This window comes from Leptodactylus fuscus, chromosome 2 (assembly GCF_031893055.1).
Source record: "Leptodactylus fuscus isolate aLepFus1 chromosome 2, aLepFus1.hap2, whole genome shotgun sequence".
In the NCBI taxonomy this organism is placed as follows: domain Eukaryota; kingdom Metazoa; phylum Chordata; class Amphibia; order Anura; family Leptodactylidae; genus Leptodactylus; species Leptodactylus fuscus.
In genome coordinates, this window is record NC_134266.1 from 111,702,014 (window position 1) to 111,719,451 (window position 17,438).

The window sequence follows — 17,438 nt, forward strand, 5'->3', positions numbered from 1 at the left end:
GCAATGTGGCCATATGAGGGCTTTGTGTTTGCGGTATTAGATGTACTTTTCAATGCCACCATTTTGGGGCCTGTAACTTATGGACTACATTATTAACTCTTTCTGGGTGGGATGTAAAAGGAAACATCAATTCTGGCATTGCTTTTTAGTATTTTTTTTCCCCATGCAGAGTACAGCAAGTAACATGTTACCTTTATTCTGCGGGTCGATACAGTTACGGCGATACCTCATTTATATTATTTTTTAATGCGTTGCCATTTGTGCAAAATAAAATTCAATTTAGGGAAAAAAAAAAATTTTTGCATCGCCATCTTCTGAAAGGCATAACATTTTTATTTTTCGCTAGACAGAGCTGGATGAGGGCTTAATATTTGCAGGATGACCTATTTTTATTGGTACCATTTTGGTTTTCGTCTGACCTTTTGATTACTTTTTATTGAACATTTTGTAAGGGAAAGGTGGTGAATAATCATTATTTTGTGCGGTTTTCTACTTTTTTTTTTACGCCGTTTGGGTTAAATGTTTTCATTTTATTGTTCAGGTTATTACGGACGCGGCGATACCAAATATGTAATTTTTTTTCTCTATTTTACAGAAAACATTTTATATGGGGAAAAAGGGATTTTGGGGCTTTATATATTTCTAATTTATTTTAAACTTAATCTTTATTTTTACTTTTTTCTAACTTTTTTTTTTCTGTCCCCATGGGGGATTGAAGCAGTGATCGGCTGATCACTGCTTCACTATATGTATCTGCAGTACACGTGTTACACGTGTATTGCAGAGTATAGGAAGCTGTCAGCCTGTGCAGACGCACAGGCTGACAGCTTCCTTTTGGGCAGGATCAACCAGGTACGAGGAGGGGGGGGGGGGTGTAAGTGATGGGGCAGACCCGTGGTCACTGATCAGACCCCGGGCTGCCCCCTACGAACACCCCCGAAACCGGCGCGGGGTTGCCGATCGGCACCATATTAAACTGAAACCCTGGAGATGCCAGTGGTCATGTTTGACCGCCAGCATCTCAGGGGTTAACACCTGCGATCGGACCCGGTAATATACGGCTGACACCCACAGCACATGGTGCACACACAGGTTCTGTGTGCACACCATGCAGCCGCCGTACTAGTATGGCAGTTTGCGGGAAGTCCTTCCCGGCAGCACCATACTATTACGGCGGATGTCAGGAAGGGGTTAATCGAGGTTACAAACTATGTACCAAATTTCATCTAAATACATTCAGCCGTTTTTGCGTGAAAGAGTAACAAACACACAAACTTTCACATTTATAATAGTAGGATGAGCCATCAGACCTACTAGGGTACAGGGTTCCCAGGAGGTCTGAACATAAAAGTAGAGAAAAAAAAAAAAAGTCCAAAATATTAAAATATCTATCCCATACACTGAACAGTAGTATGGAAAGGAAGAGTGGAGGAAGGAAAAAACCCTTCCCCCAAACATCAATAAAACTATAATCTTGGGACAAAGAGGCACCATACATATGAGGAGGCATTACAGGTGTCAGAACAAGGACACTTTTGCTAAATTTTTAGGAAGGTATCAAAACAATACTATAAATTAGTTATCTCTGATCATGCTGACCTACAATATAGGAAACATGTCATTTGTACCACACAGTGAAAACCCTAAAAAATTAAACCATATGAAACCAGTGCAAATGCTTTATTTCCCCAATCCTGCCACATTCTGATCTTGTAATGGTGCCATTACAAGATACAATTTGTCCTGCAAATAAGCCATCATGTGACTGTGTACACAAAAAAGTTAACCTAGAGGGTGAAGTATAAGGAGAAGCCAAAGCCAACTTCCAACAAGTTATTTTATTAAGACAAACTATTACAAGGCATAGATACAGAGAACCATTGATATTTAAGTGCATTATGTAACAGTCTGAACACTGGTATAACAATACTAGAAAACCCCACACCAAAACTTTCCAGTACAATACAACAGTAACCAGCACAGTAAGACTGGATAAGTGAAAGGCTTCCTCATTAACCAAGCAAATATGATGTGTTATCTCTACATCATTACAGCTGCTAAACATATACAGGAGGGGGGAACACTGACAGGATTAGCTTTGCAACATTGGGGCAGCCTTAACAGAAAGAGCTTAGTTTTGGGCTTCATCTTTGCCGTCTTTTCCCTTTCTGATCTCCTCACCTTTCTTCTCCTGGAGGAGAAAAGAGAAGGGGGAAAAAAAAAAACAAAAAAACATTCTGGTTACCAAAGCCATCACCAGGAAAGATGGATAACACTTTAAAGAGCACCTAAACATTTAAAACTTATTTCATAAATCAATAAAGCAGGTGAAGACAACACTAACATTATTAAGAGTGCAGTTTATTTTCTTCCTCATCAATTTCTACATACAGCAATTCTGTACACACCCAGAAATCCCATAAAAAGACCAGTTTATAATAAAGTCTGCTGTGGGAGAGACAGATGAGAGAGTACAGACATTCAGCGTAAAGAAATTACTCAGATACTGAAGACTGATACATCATGCAGCGGGATCTCTTATCCCTTTGCAGGAGCCATACTTCTCTCTTTCCACAGACTATTGCCTGTCACTTAAATAGGACCTTTCACGTCCTCTGGCACTCATGTATTACATACCACTAGAAAGCAGACAAGCTCTACACTGTCAATAGGACAGCCCTTACCACCACCTAGCAGCATTGCTTGGCGGTCCCATTGCAGTCCAGTCCTGCTGTAGTGTTTTGTTGTAATGGAAGTTCTCACCACAATCAGTGGCTTAAAGGGTATTCCCCTGTACATAATCATATCTATATTTGTAGATAATTAAAAGTTAAACATTTTTGCAAATATAATTAAAAATTCTGCAAAGTTTTAAAGATTTCCTCTAACTTTCTTAGTGGTGACAGTCTGTTATCTTGATCAGTTGCCAATGAATACGACCACCAATGTAGAAACTTTCTATGGTCTGGGGCTTGTCAGGAACCCCGCTATGATTTTCTTATTGTAGCTGTGTTATCATGTAGGGACACTACATGTATCAGAAGATATCTCGGCCATGATAAAGAAGCCATGGCTGATTTTCCAACCTTAGACATTTCCTACATTCATGGTCGTATCCACTGGCAACCGATCAAGACAGACTGTGACCACAATATTTTAGAGAAAATCTTTAAAACTCTGCAAAATGTTTAACTTTTAATTACCTACAAATTTAAAAATAATTATGTACATGGGAATACCACTTTAAGGAAAAGACACAGGAAGTGTCAGTGCGGCGGAGACTTTCGCTAAAACAAACCAGTGGACATGACAGGACCGCAGTAGGCGACATAGAAGGTGGGGAAAAGATTAAAGTGCCTTAACTGACATTTAAAAGAGACTTTCATATTTATGTCTCAAATATAGCTGCATATAATAGTCATGTGCATACTGAACTTGAACCACCAAGTTACAGAGCACATTACAGTGATAAACTTACCACTGTTAGGTTTGCCTCTTTTGTAGTTTTTGAGAACAACCTTGTAGTATGCAAGTAAAAGCAGTTGATGCACAGGGGACAATGCTTCAGCTCCCTGGAGCACAGCCCTGGCTGCTTGAGGATGGCTGAAGTTAATCTTGTGAGGATCAACTTTCTGCAATTGAACCTCTACAATCTGTCTGTTTCACCAAGTGGAAAGAACAGAGACTGCCCACCCCCACCACACCATTGCTTCCTTTGTATAATACTTCAAAGTTGTTTTTCTCCAAATCTTCAAGTGTGACACATAAGGCATACATCACTGTAGTGTGCGCTAACACAATGAAGAGTGTGTTAGAAGCTTCCTTTAAAATCTTACTTATGCCAAAATAATTACTTTTCAACCAGTAAAAGTTGTCCCTCTTGTTCCTGCAATAAGAGCGGGTTCACACCTGTGCCCGGTCTCCGCTTTGCAGGTGTCCGTCTTCTGCCCGAGAAACTGGGCAGGAGACGGAAACCGGTAGACACTTTTCAAACCCATTCATTCGAATGAGTTTGGAAAGTGTCCGGCCATGAGCACTGTGCTCTCCGCAGCGAAAGTTTTTTTTCAACCGGACACAAAGTCGGACATGCAGGACTTTATGTTCGGTAAACCACTGTAAGTTGGTTAAATGACGATACTTACCAGTTCTCGCAATCGCTCCCGTTTGGCTGCCATCTGGGCCTCCCTATTTTCTTTAATAGCTTCCATTTTAGAAGTTAGTTTTTCCTCAGCCATCTTACTGAAATTGTTGTTTTCTTCTTTAGCCTTCTGCAGGACTTCTTTCTCATGTTCTCTCTTCTCAGCAAGTTGTTTTAAGATTTCAGCTTCATGTAACTAAAAATATACACATTACACATTGTAGTTTTAGCAAAGAGGACATTAAAGCACTAAGATAGTATAGCAGTTTCAGAAGGAATGTCTAAATCCAAAAAAATAAATTCCTGAATAAAAAATACAATAAAAAATTTTGTGGAGCAACATGGTTGCTCAGTGGTTAGCACTGCAGCGCTTGAGTCCTGGGTTCAATTCCCCCAGGAGCAACATCTGCGTGGATTTCCTCCCATTCTACAAAGACATACTTAACTGAAGAGATAAAAAAAAAAAAAGGTACATTGTGATCCCTATATGGGACTCACAATCTAAATTAAAAAATTAAATAAAAAATAAAATTTTATGTACCTCAAGTAATGAAGCCTAACATGAAATACATGAACCGTTTAGATGTGTTGCCTAGGTTTAGCAAATGAAGGGATTTCATTCAGTTGTCAATTCTAACCGCGAAACAGTAATAGACTAGGCTATTACTATGCTGATCAGTAGGAGTATAATGAATTGTAAGAAACTGAAGTTCTAGCATAGATTCTGGGTGTTACCAATTTTCATCTATCTAGCAATGACTGGTGAAATGTAAAGCACCATGGAATTAATGGTGCTATATAAATAAACAATTATAAAAAAAGGATTTTAAATCCAAAGGCTGAGAAAGACATGGTTCTCCTGACTGTCAGACCCATGGATTCTACCAGATTCAGAGGACAAAGGTTTTCACCTTCCTGTTGGAGATATTGACAAAAAGGTCACTGGTAACCCCCAGATTCTGCCAATTTCCTGAAAAACCTTTTGGAAACTCAGGCTAGGTTCATACTGGCACTGGGCTCTAAGACATTCAGGTCTTTAAAGTGGCTACCCACAGACCCCATAGGTTAAAATGGGGTCTGCCATGTTTCCGTCTTTTTATACTGAAGCTGGCTGACAGAAAAGCATTTTGGGGTATGTTCACACGGCGGAAAATGGATTCCGCATGTGAACATACCGTGCAGCTAGTTGCGACAGAATGCTAATGCAGTGCACTGGCATTCAGTCGCAGCATTGTGTCCTGAATTAGGCCTGAATGAATGGGCCTAATTTTTTATTTTTTTTGGGGGGGAAGGGGGAGTCTCGCACTGAGTCAGCCACAGAATCCGCAGCAAAATAAGGCATAATACTTTTTTTGTAATGTCGAGTGAAGGCACGAACGCACTTTGGTCCTTATGAAAAACTGATGTAAGAACTTTAGCAAATATCTGAGAGAATGGGCATCTAGGAGTCCAGCAGCTTCAGACTCTTTCCCTTTATTACATCTGCTTTCTTAACACTGCTGCCAGTCATGACCAATTCCAATAGAACATTATTTACATCAGTCTTTCTGATTAGTTAATCCACTTAATGGATTCTGACAAACAGTTTGAAAAGTCTGAAACAGACCTCAGGTGTTCAAAATTTAAGTCAACAGCACATTGGAAGAAACTCACCTTGCGCCTCTCTTCTGCAGCTTCCAACTTCTTCTGAATTTCTTCCAGTGAACATTCCTTTTTCTTTGGGGAGGCAATAGAGAGATCTGGAGCTGCATCAGTAGAAGGTGGGCTTAGAATCAGCTCAAATGCCTGACCAGAGGCACGTTTCTCCAGCTCTTTTACCTTAATGTCTAGTAAAAGAAAAAGCCAATTTGAATACAAAACTGAGATTACACATTTCCTTCTACAAATGGATGGGTTTTCTTCAGGATCATACTGAATATCAAACATGATTAAGGCTTCCATTAGTACAACATAAGACTTTCAGATGCAACCGATTACCGTGTTTCCCCGAAAAACAGTGCCTTATAATAAATTTTGGTCCTAAAGATATGCTGTGTCTTATTTTCAGGGGATGTCTTATTTTATTTGTGTGCTGCTGCCACCACTGCGCTACGCTGAGATGTGCTCCCTGCGCAACGACTGTATGAAGAAAAACATTGCATCCGGCTGAACGCTGTGTGCGGTGCTCCGTGTGCACAGGAAAGCCGGCCGCTGCTGTGATACCGTACGTTGTATCCACTGTTCCCGCTGCTGTGGGATGAGCTGGGAGAGTGGACTCCCTGCAGTATACGATGCATAGTGTGTGCACAGTGAGCATCTCCCAGCTCATCCTATAACAGCAGGAACAGTGGAAACAATGTATCGCAGCGACATCAGCAGCCGGTATACTGTACCTGTGCACACGGAACATCACACACAGTGTTCAGCCAGCTGCAATGTTTTTCTTCATACAACCTTTGCACAGAAGGATTATTGGGGGATGTCTTACTTTCGGGGGTGCCTTCTATTAGATAATTCAACAAAACCTCTTCTATGTCTTACTTTCAGGGGATGACTTCTTTTCGGGGAAACGGTAGTACAAAAGACTTCATTGGAAGGGTGAACATAACCTTAAGGCTAAGGCCCCACGCTAAAGCGCTGCATGAACAATCACAGTTCTCCCAACAGCGCTTTGAACAGAAAGTTCATGGAGTTTTACTCCACGGACTTTGTTACAATTATATCTACAGGAAAGCCGCCAGCGTTTCCATAGATATAATTGACATACTGCGATTTTCAAATCCGTGACGATTTTGGAATTTGCAGCTTGTCTGGGCTGCGATTTTTACCACAAAGTGGGGATGCAAGTACTGTAAAACGCCACAATTTTTCCGGCCCATGGGGCCCCGGCCTACAGGGGTTCAGAATAAACAGAAATTAAATCCCTATACACACATACCAATACACCCCTTCCCTCAACAAGTCCCTCTAACCTATCTTCAGTCTTCTGGCATGAAAGACACTTCCTCCATTCCTGCAAGCACCATAGGGCTTTATTGTACAGTCGCCAGCAAAAGTGAAGAGTGCATACCACACATACACAAGAAGTCCATAGGAGAAGACTCCGACACGCCACAAGAAACTGCTCTCCAGGACACAGAAGGCAGGCAAGTATGATTGTGGGTGGGGATTGGGGCTGAGTAGGTTAGGTACGTAGATAGGGATAGTAGTCTGAACAAGCTAGAGAAACGGGGAGGGGAGTCACGGGACTTGTAGGCTAGGACAGCAGGAAACAAGTAAACAAATGCAGAGTAAGGAACAGAGGTCCCAGAGAAACCCAGAAATCACTTGAAACACTGCTAAAGGTATTTTGGTCCAATTATTAACCCATTAATAGCACTAAATTTTTTATATTTTTTTTTTTTTTTAAGTTTTGCATCTCTGGTTGCCAGGGCAATTTTTGCAGTTTCAAGATGGACAACCCCCCCCCCCCAATATAATACACTAACCCCCATATATTTATATATTTTCTGAGACGTAGATTCCAGCTATCTCCTCCTATTCACTTCTACAGGAGTTAAATTCCACCTGACAGGTTTGGAACTTGATGGAGTTTGGTCAAGCAGATAAATTCAGATTCAAATTCCTGATACTGAATATTTCACAGCTAGGAAAATTTCCACCTTGTGAACATACCTTAATATTTTTAGCAATCAATGCCAGTCAGCTGCTGCCAAAGCTAATAAAATCACATTAAGAGAATAGATGCTCACAAACATTATGGCCTCTATACAAATCACTGGTAAGATGACATGTTGAATATGGTGCACAGTTTGACACCTGTATATGAAGGAACTAGCTGGAGCAGGGCAACCAAGGTAATTAAGGGGATGTGTGGATTAGAGTATAAAAAGCAGAGCAAGCTTGTGATTGTTCAATATGAAAAACAGTCTTATGGGTGACAGTTATATGTACAAATATATGAATGGGCAATATACAGATCTTTCCAATGGTACCAAAGTATATAACAGACAGTGGGACTTCCTCTACATCTAGGAAAGATAAGTTTTACCAGTCATAGGCAGAGTTTCTCTACAGTAAGGGTCTGTTCACCCAGTTTTTTGGCAGTGGATTTTGACACAGAATCTGCTGCCAAAAATGGCTCTCATTGACTTCAATGGGAGCCGCTTGCTTCTTCTTACCCCGCTAACTAGTAGAGGAAAAAAAAGCGAGATGACCCTTCTTGACAGTTTCCACAGCTCACTTAGCTGCGGGCGAGACTCCCTCCCAATTAGGCCCATTCATTTGGGCCTAACCCGGAGCAGAATGCTGCGACAGGATGCAGAATGCAAATTATCTGAGAGCATTGAAACTACTGAACTCATTTCCACAAGATGTACAGGTAGTCACACATCCCCACAAGTTCAAGATAGGCTCGGTTGGTTGGTGTGTATAGATACTTTTGATGAGGCACTTGGCATCAGTCTCGTAGGGTTTTTGGCCATCCACTTGATATGTTTATATTTATAGATTGGACTTTAGTCTTTATCCAATCTTATCTACCGTGTAACAATACTTAAAGGGATTCTACCATTAAACTACCTTTTTTTCTAATGAACAAGTCAGAATAGCCTTAAGAAAGGCTATTAGTCTCCTACCTTTAGATGTGGTCTCCGCCATGCCGTTCCGCAGAAATACCGGTTTTAACCGGTATGCAAATGAGCTCTCCGGAGCAATGAGGGCGGGCCCCAGTGCTGAAAGGCCGATGAGCGCATCCCCATTGCTGCCCGAGAGCCCTTTCCTGCGCCGCCTCCTTGTTCTGCAGCAACTCCGCCTCTTCTGGCTTCTCTTGCTCTTGTAGTTCTATAGAGGGGCATAGAGAGGCCACCCCAAAATGGCTGCCGGCCAGCTCCTGTACTGAACTGCAAGAGCGGCTACCTAAAAATGGCCGCCAGCCAGCAGCCATTTTTGGGTAGCCGCTCTTGCAGTTCAATACAGGAGCTGGCCGGCAGCCATTTTGGGGTGGCCTCTCTATGCTCCTCTACAGAACTACAAGAGCCAGAAGAGGCGGAGTTGCTGCAGAACAAGGAGGCGGCGCAGGAAAGGGCTCTCGGGCAGCAATGGGGATGCGCTCATCGGCCTTTCAGCGCTGGGGCCCGCCCTCATTGCTGCGGAGAGCTCATTTGCATACCGGTTAAAACCGGTAATTCTACGGAACGGCGCGTCGGAGACCACGTCTAAAGGTAGGAGACGAATAGCCTTTCTTAAGGCTATTCCGACATGGTAATTAGAAAAACAAGTAGTTTAATGGTAGAATCCCTTTAAATGTCAGTTTTCTGAGGCACAGCTTCTTTAAAATTGTCTCATGCAAAAGCTGTTGTGGTCAGATGAATCAAAACTTGATCCTTTAGGAACCATCCAGCCAGTTATAGGCACAATTAAAAAGTCTGCATTCTCTGATAATATGGGGTTGCATTATACACATCTTAAAATGCAATGGTGAGCAGTATATAGGTTTTAGGACAAGAGTCTCCTATCCAGAGGTCTTTCAATGCACATTTCAGAAAGGCCATGCTAAACCACATACTGCATCCACCACAATAGCAGGACTTCACAGAAAATTCAAACATTTCACCAATGGAACATTTGGCTCAATAGAAAACATGACAAAAATGATCCAGTTGGGTAGTAGAAGTCAGGGCTCGTTCACATCTGCGTTATCTCCATTATGCAGGTTTCCGTTTCCTGCACAAAACTGGGCAGGAGACTGAAACCTGCAGTCATGTTTCAAACCCAATCATTTGAATGTGTTTGAAAAGTGTCCGGCCGTGAGCGTTTTATGCTCTCTGTGGCGAAACTGTTTTTTTTTTTAACCGGACACAGAGTCGGACATGCAGGACTGTGTCTGGTTAAAAAAAACCAAAACATTGTTTAGCCACAGAGAGCATAAAGTGCTCACCGGCGCTCACAGCCGGACACTGTCTGCTGGCAGAAGACGGAAACCTGATACTGAGACCCAAACGCTGGTGTGAACCCAGCATTAGCCTCTTCACTTCAGAGATTTACAAAAATAAATAAAGCAATGGACCCAACTTTGAGATATGTTGCTGAATCAAGTTTCTAAAGACACTTCTGTTTCATTTGAAATAACTCCTTACTTTTATCTTCTGATATGTATTATATTATGACCAAATAAATATGGTTGAGATTTCCAAGTTAATGCATTTTGTTCTCTTGATATTTTACAGTGTCCCAAGTTTTTTGGAATCAGAATCTGTTTGGAGTAACGTTTGCCATCTTTATTTTTTTGTTTGCAGTATTATTCTCACAAAGTACTAAAATTCAGGCCAGCTTTACTATATAGCAGCAATTCAGTACACTGATGAAAAAACCTTCTGCTCCATTACTGAACTGCAACTAGCAAAGTTTGTGGCGCCATCAATGCTTCAAGCCAGAGACTACATAAGTTGGAAGAGTGCAGAAGAACACTCTGTGGAAACATGTAACAGCATCATATTAAGAGGGCATTAACCCCATTCCCGCTGTAGGCATTTTTTCAATTTTTGGTTTTGACTCTCCCCTCCCCCCTTCCAAAGTACATAACTCATTTATTTTTCCCCACTCTCAGAGCCATATGAAGTCTTGTCTTAATGTTTGCGGGACAAATTGTTCTTCATGATCATGCTACCATTTATTATTCTGTACAATGTATTGGGAAGCTAAAAATAAATAAATCAGAGTGGTGTGGATTTGAAGTGCATTTGTGCGACTTTTACATGCTGTTTTTTACAGTATTCACTGTGCAGCCAAAATGACACGGTAATGGTATTGTATGTCTCAGTTAGATTCCGAAGATAACAAATGTAGGGGTTTTTATTTATTTTTTAACCCCTTAAAAATCCAAAACTGCAAAAAAATTTTTAAAGTCACTGTATTCTGACATCAGTAACTTTTTTTTTATACTTCGTGTATGGGTTGCATAGTGCGCCTTTTTGCAGGACCAGGTGTACTTTTTAGTTAAACCATTTTGGGGACTTGCTATTGCTTTGATCACTTTAGCGCCTTTGATATTTTTTTTCCTGTTACGGCATATACCGTACAGAAATTTTTTATTTATTTTTATAGATTTGTAGAGCAGAGCAGGCATATTCAAACAAAGGGATACCTAATATGCATGTGTTTCACAGTATTTAAGCACTTTTATATGTGTTCTAGTGAAAGCGGGAGGGCTATTTGAACTTTTTTTTTTTTTTATTTGCATTTCTCACTGATCTCTAAGGCAGTTCAACTGCAGGCTACATAGAGTAGCCTGCTATTGAATGACAGGCCTAGGAGACTTCACTATGCTCCCCAACTGCCATAGAAAAAGGATGCTGGCCAGTGATCCCCGGAAAATGGCAGCGCCCTTGCGCTGCTAGTGAAATGCTGGCCGAGCCACCCAAGAAGTTAGTGTCTGATCTGTGTGGACACCAATTGTGGCCATTAGCGCGGGGTGTCTGCTGTATAAAACAGCAGACACCTGGCAGATATGGCAGCCGCCCAGATTCAGTCTTTAAACACTTGACATCCGCCGTACTAGTATGATGGATGTCGGGAAAGGGTTAAATTCAAACACCTGTGATCTACAGGAGTGATAAGTTTCCCATCTACATGCTGAAGATTCTGTCCCAAAATACACTTTGATAAGGGAAGGTTTTAGGACTCATATCAACAAAATGCAATTCTTTAGGATTATCACAGTAAAGTGAAAGACTTTCCATTCACATTGTGGTAACAGAACTTGCTCCCCTGACTGCCTTCACCAGGTCTGCTCTGTCAGCAGGGAGCCTAGCTAGAGATGACAAGCGGTTTACAGCCCTCTATTATACTAAACTACTGGTTAATTTACAGAGTCAAGGTCCAGGAAATAAGCCAAAAAACATATAGGTATGTGCTTTTGAAGCACATATTTAGATTGTTTGACATCCAAATTACTGGCACCTTCAGGGCTCTGAAAAAACCATGACATCCAGAAAGTCCCTGTAAATCAGTACTGCACAAGCTAAAAAGTGCAGTGATCCTTCCCTTCTGAACCCCACTGTGTGTCTAAAAATCAGTTTATTCCCACATATACAATTTTTTTTTTTTGTACCCAGAATAACCCACTTAAGTTTTAGGAGTGCCTCTCACTGATTACTTAGGTGGTGCAACATACTGGGCACTGAAATGGTATATATTTCTTTAAAAATTAAATTTCTGGGAAGGACTCCAGCTCAAAATGATAATACCCCTTGAGAAATTCCATAAGGCTGGAATTACATGACCGTATTGAATGTATGGTCCGCAAGTTGCTGATCAGCAACATAGACTCCGCAGACGTCAGTGTCCTGCCACACTCACCCATAGAGTTCTATGGGCGAGTCTGTGCAGTACCGCAATTTCCAGCCATGTTCTATAAATTGTGGACCACAGTTGCAGCCCGGCCACATCACTGAATATAATGTGACTTGGATTTCTCAGATAACTCATTTATCTGAAAGAACTGCCCTGCCAGCAAGAGTGGTGAGTGATGTCACTTGTCATATAGGTCCTTGGTTATGGTAATGCAGTGTAAACAATGGGGGGTGGAATACATTCATATACCAGGCAAATAAAGCAGAATTTCTAAAGCAATATATTTAGGAAAAGGCTTCAATTTACATAAGCTACCAGTATAGATAGGGGTTGTTCCATCTCAAAAATGGGTTCACTTATGAATTTTTTTTTTTTTTTAAAAAGGTCTGTTTGTGCTATTAATAGGTTAACAAGTGGACCAACATCCCTTTAGCAGTGTTTTGAGCAATTTCTGGGAGCTCCTGGTATCTGCATTGGTTCACATGGGTAGCTGTCTTAGTGTAACTAACATGACGCATTGCTGTTCCATAATATTCCCCTAGCTAGCCTGTGGACTACTACCGTACCTACCTGTCACCCAATCCCCTCCCCATCATACTTACCTGTCTCATTGCTCTGGAGATCACTTCCTTCTGTGTCAGTCTCCTCTTCGCTTGACTTCTGCTTGCGCAATAGAGCCATTCTATTGTACAGCCTTTCCTGAAGTATCGCTTCATTCTCAGCAGAAAGTGACATGAAGACACGCAAGTATGATGGGGTTGGGGTGAGGTAGAATATTAGTGATGTTCCATTTTTAACCCCGACAATTGGGTAATTATATGTATTTATATTTTTTTCGAAGGAGTCAATTACAAGTTAAGCGGGGGGGGGGGGGGGGGGGGGGGTGTCTTGTTGGCTTAGTGTTAAGCCCTTCAAAGGGGCTCTATCACTGGGAAAAGTCATTTTTAACTAATCACATCCTTGCATAGCCTTTAGAAAGTCTATGCCATACCTACCTTTAGTATGTAGATTGCCTCAGTGGTTTCTGAATAAGTCTGTTATTCATATGCTAATTAGACTGTTGCACGATACATTGTGCACTCCTCTCCTGTTTCCTATGGGAGGCTGCTGCTGATGACTCAGCTTCCTGTTTGCCTCACACACATAGAAGATAATAGAAGAGAGGAGGCTGCTGGGAGCTTCCTGTACTGGCTTAAAGCTCATTAGCATATGAATAAAAACGGACTTATTCAGAAACCACTGAGGCAATTCACATACTAAAAGTAGATGTGAAGTAGCATTTCTAAAGCCTATGCAAGCGTATGTTTAGATAAAAATGACTTTCCAGTGATAGAGCCCCTTTAAGGGCTCTACAAACATGAAAGCACCAGAAGAACTATTTTAGAAAAAAAAAAAATCCCCATACAGAAGACGGACCACATAAAGGGCTCCATGTTCATGAACAATTGTTTAACAAAATGTGGGATGCTTTTTCTCCTTTAACCCCTTGTGAAAAATGAAAACTTTGGTGATAGTGACATTCATTTACACATCCCTTGTTCCATACAGATTTAGGATTGTACTACTGTAGCACAAAAAAAAATGTTTAATTGACTTTTACTGCTTTGACTCTACCCACAAAAAAATTAGAATGTGTGATTAAAACACCACACATGTCCCCTATATGTACTGTATATATACATACATTTAAGCACTAAAGTGGCTAGGTAAACAGAAAAATGAGAAAGTTACAGCTTTCAGAATGCAGGGAGTGAAAAACTGATAAAATGTTTGTTTCCCACAAGGGTTAAACAGTAAGTGTGAAGTAAATGGTTGCTAGAGCAGAGCTAGCTGCTCCTGACAAGAACATGAAGAGTTAACGTTTCACAAATGTACTTTATTAACATGTCACACAGGCACACAAGAGTAACTGCGTCCTACCAGCGTCAGACATGACTGAAAGCGCAAGTGTGGATCAGCTGCCCAGAAGCTGCAAGAAGGAGAAAAAAAGAAGTTACTGGAAATCCAGGCAACCAAACACAATGGATGACATTTGGGAATAGACAGAGCAGACAGCCGCTCGGGGACCGGAGGGAATAGCCGCCAGCGCTAGGATACAGGTAATAGGCGGGGCGCCTCACCTGCACCACGTGACATGAGCGGGCTCGCCCACCTGTCATACCCACGAGGGTACCACAACGGAAAATAAAAAGCGCGCAACACACCACGTGACAAGCGGGAGGCAACAACAAACGGAGCCACAAGCCCGAGTGCCACACCCGTGCACCGGCCGGGAGCCAGCATGTAGTGGGAGCAGAGCGGCGGCGGCACTACAAGCAGCCAGTTATCTGCCATGAAAGGCGGCGCCATGCTGACTACTGCCAATAGCAAGCAAGGCGGTGCCAGACATTACACCTGAACAAAGCAGGGAGCGCGCCTATTATACCCAGCTGTCAGACAGAGCCATTCCCCTCACGCAAAGGTATTATCCCCGCAGCGGCCAGACACGTACCCGCTGTGGTGATGCCCATCAGAGTGCTGGTGCCCTTACATCTCCTCAGCGTGTGACTACTTGCACTATTATGTGACTACACACACGTACATTTACTGCGCTGGCGGGAACACTCGCATGCCTTTATTTTTGTGAGGGGTTTAAAAAAAAACCCAGAACCTACCCAGCATCCAATAAATCCTATACCCCACACATGAGCATGAGTAAGTCATTCACGGCAGCCCATATACTTCCCCGGTACACTCCGTTATATCACCCCCTCCCACAATCCCGGCACACTGCGCCCGTCTCTCACCTGTCTCTGTCGATGAATACCACGCGCGCTCTCAACAGCAACGAACAAAAGCGCACACCACGGCCACGTGACCTGCTGTGCGCTCCCTTTATTGGCTGAGACACTGTACGAGACACTGTCTGTCACCCCGCCTTCTCCAAATACCGGCGACTGGAGCTACGGGGGGGACGTTAGAAGACCAATCAATCTCCCCCCCCCGCTCCAGTGATGGTTTCGTCTCCGTGCTGCCGAGTACAAGCGATAGTAGTCATAGCATATTGTCTGTGCACTTGACACATCCCGGGATGTACCATTATTCCACATGTGTGGTACCTCCCTATGTATTAGTTCACTTTGTAGTGGTGGTTCAGAATTCGCTCACACTGGATGTCTAGAGCATGTGATGTTTTATATCCATGCTATACACCTGTTAGATATTAGATTTTTTTCCCCTTTTGTTCGTTAGTGAAGATAATGGAGCAGGCTTGGCAGATATAAATATGACATGTCCTTATGGTTTTCTGATAGTATTCAGACCATATGTGTGAAAAGCAGTTGCGTTATGGGGCATATTGTATGATGGTAGTAAATATTAAACATAGTGCCTGACTTATTTTGTGTAGGAAATGTTAGTATTTAGGCTGAAAAATACAAAGGCAAAATAGTTCTGACCCAATATGCTCTGTGTGAGAGAAACATTAATATGAGAAGACTATAAGGCCTGGTACCATCTGCGTTCGGTATTATGTTAGGGGAGTCCGCATGGGGACCCCCTGAACGAAATACCAGACACATTACAAAGTGTCCACATGAATCATGACGAGAGAAAAGTACTTCAAGCAACACTTTATTTCTTCCCATGATTCATGAGGACACCGTGCAGAAAACCAGTTTCTCTGGTAATTACTTTTTAATGCGTTTGGTATTCTGTTCAGGGGCCCCCAAGCAGACTCCCCAAACAGAATGCCAAATGCAGATGTGAACCAAGCCTAAAGCTGAGTTCACATGGGATTTTTTGGTCCGAATTTTGACATGGAATCCGCCTCCAAAAAACACCTCCCGTTGACTTCAATGGGAACCATTCACTTATTTTTTCCGCTAGCAGTTTTTTCCCGCTCGCGGGAAAAAAAGCGAACTGCCCTATCATGCCGTGCTGAATCCGCTGTGGCGTCTGCAGCGCGACACTCCCTCCCGACTATACCCATTCATTTGGCCCTAATCTGGAGCGGAATGCCGCGACTGGATGCCGGTGCACTGCACCAGTGTCCAGTCGCAGCTAACCACGGGAGGCGTTTTTTGGTCCGGATTCTGAGGCAGCTTCCGTGTTATAAACCTGTCCAAAAAACTGCGTGTGAACTCAGCTTAAGGCTGAACGCATTGCGGTTCTTCCCACAGCGCTTTGAACAGAAAGTTCTCGGAGTTTTCCTCTGCGGACTTTCTGTTTCAGTTATATCTACGGGAAAGCTGCCGGCGTTTCCGTAGATATAATTGACATGCTGCGATTTTCAAAACCACAACGGTTTTGGAAAGCGCAGCGAGTCCGTGCTGCGATTTTTTCCGCAAAGTGGGCATGGGATTCGCATAAATCCCATCCACTTTGCAAGTACTGTAAAACGCTGCAATTTTTCCTGTGGCATTTCCGTCGTGGGCAAATCGCGGCGTTTCCGGCCCGTGGGGCCCCGGCCTCAGGGTATGTTTTTGTGGAAATCTGGAGAGAAAATTGAGGCAACCTTCCATCTCAGAATCTTTAGAAAATAGCAGTTTCCACACCACGGTGCAAGGACGTGTCATATGATGAAGGACAGGCGTTCCCATCACTATGCTTAGTATATATTTATTTCTTATGCTATGGGCTAGGATATTTCTTGGCCTATCTGTATTGATTGGTCTTTACTCTGCAGCTTTCCTCTGACATAAAGCACTTGCACTTCACTGAGGTATCTCTTGTTTGGCTGCTATTCCTCTCTGCACCTTATTTGAACATTGATATTACTGTTATTAGAGGCATAGGTTTGTCCTACTTATGTGGACTATTATTGTCCTGGTCTCTGTATTTCTCCTCTGACATTTTTGTAGTGTTTGTTTCTTCTTACTATTTAGTTTTATTATTTTTCAATAAAATTTGTATTTTATTCCATATACAGGTAGTCCTCGGGTTCCGACGGTCTCGGGTTACGACGTTTCGTGGTTACGACAGCTCCCTT

General features: G+C 42.4%; 1 protein-coding gene across 1 annotated transcript; it reads right to left on the bottom strand.

Annotated features, from left to right (window-relative positions):
• Window positions 1–1,823: 1,823 nt before the first annotated feature.
• STMN1 (stathmin 1) lies at window positions 1,824–15,334 on the bottom strand. The gene is made up of 5 exons (XM_075264371.1): window positions 15,256–15,334; window positions 14,390–14,438; window positions 5,792–5,964; window positions 4,143–4,334; window positions 1,824–2,191 (listed from the first exon to the last, which is right to left on the bottom strand). The coding sequence occupies exons 2-5, from the start codon at window positions 14,400–14,402 to the stop codon at window positions 2,132–2,134; spliced, it is 438 nt and encodes a 145-aa protein (XP_075120472.1). The 5' UTR covers window positions 14,403–14,438; window positions 15,256–15,334; the 3' UTR covers window positions 1,824–2,131.
• Window positions 15,335–17,438: the final 2,104 nt, after the last annotated feature.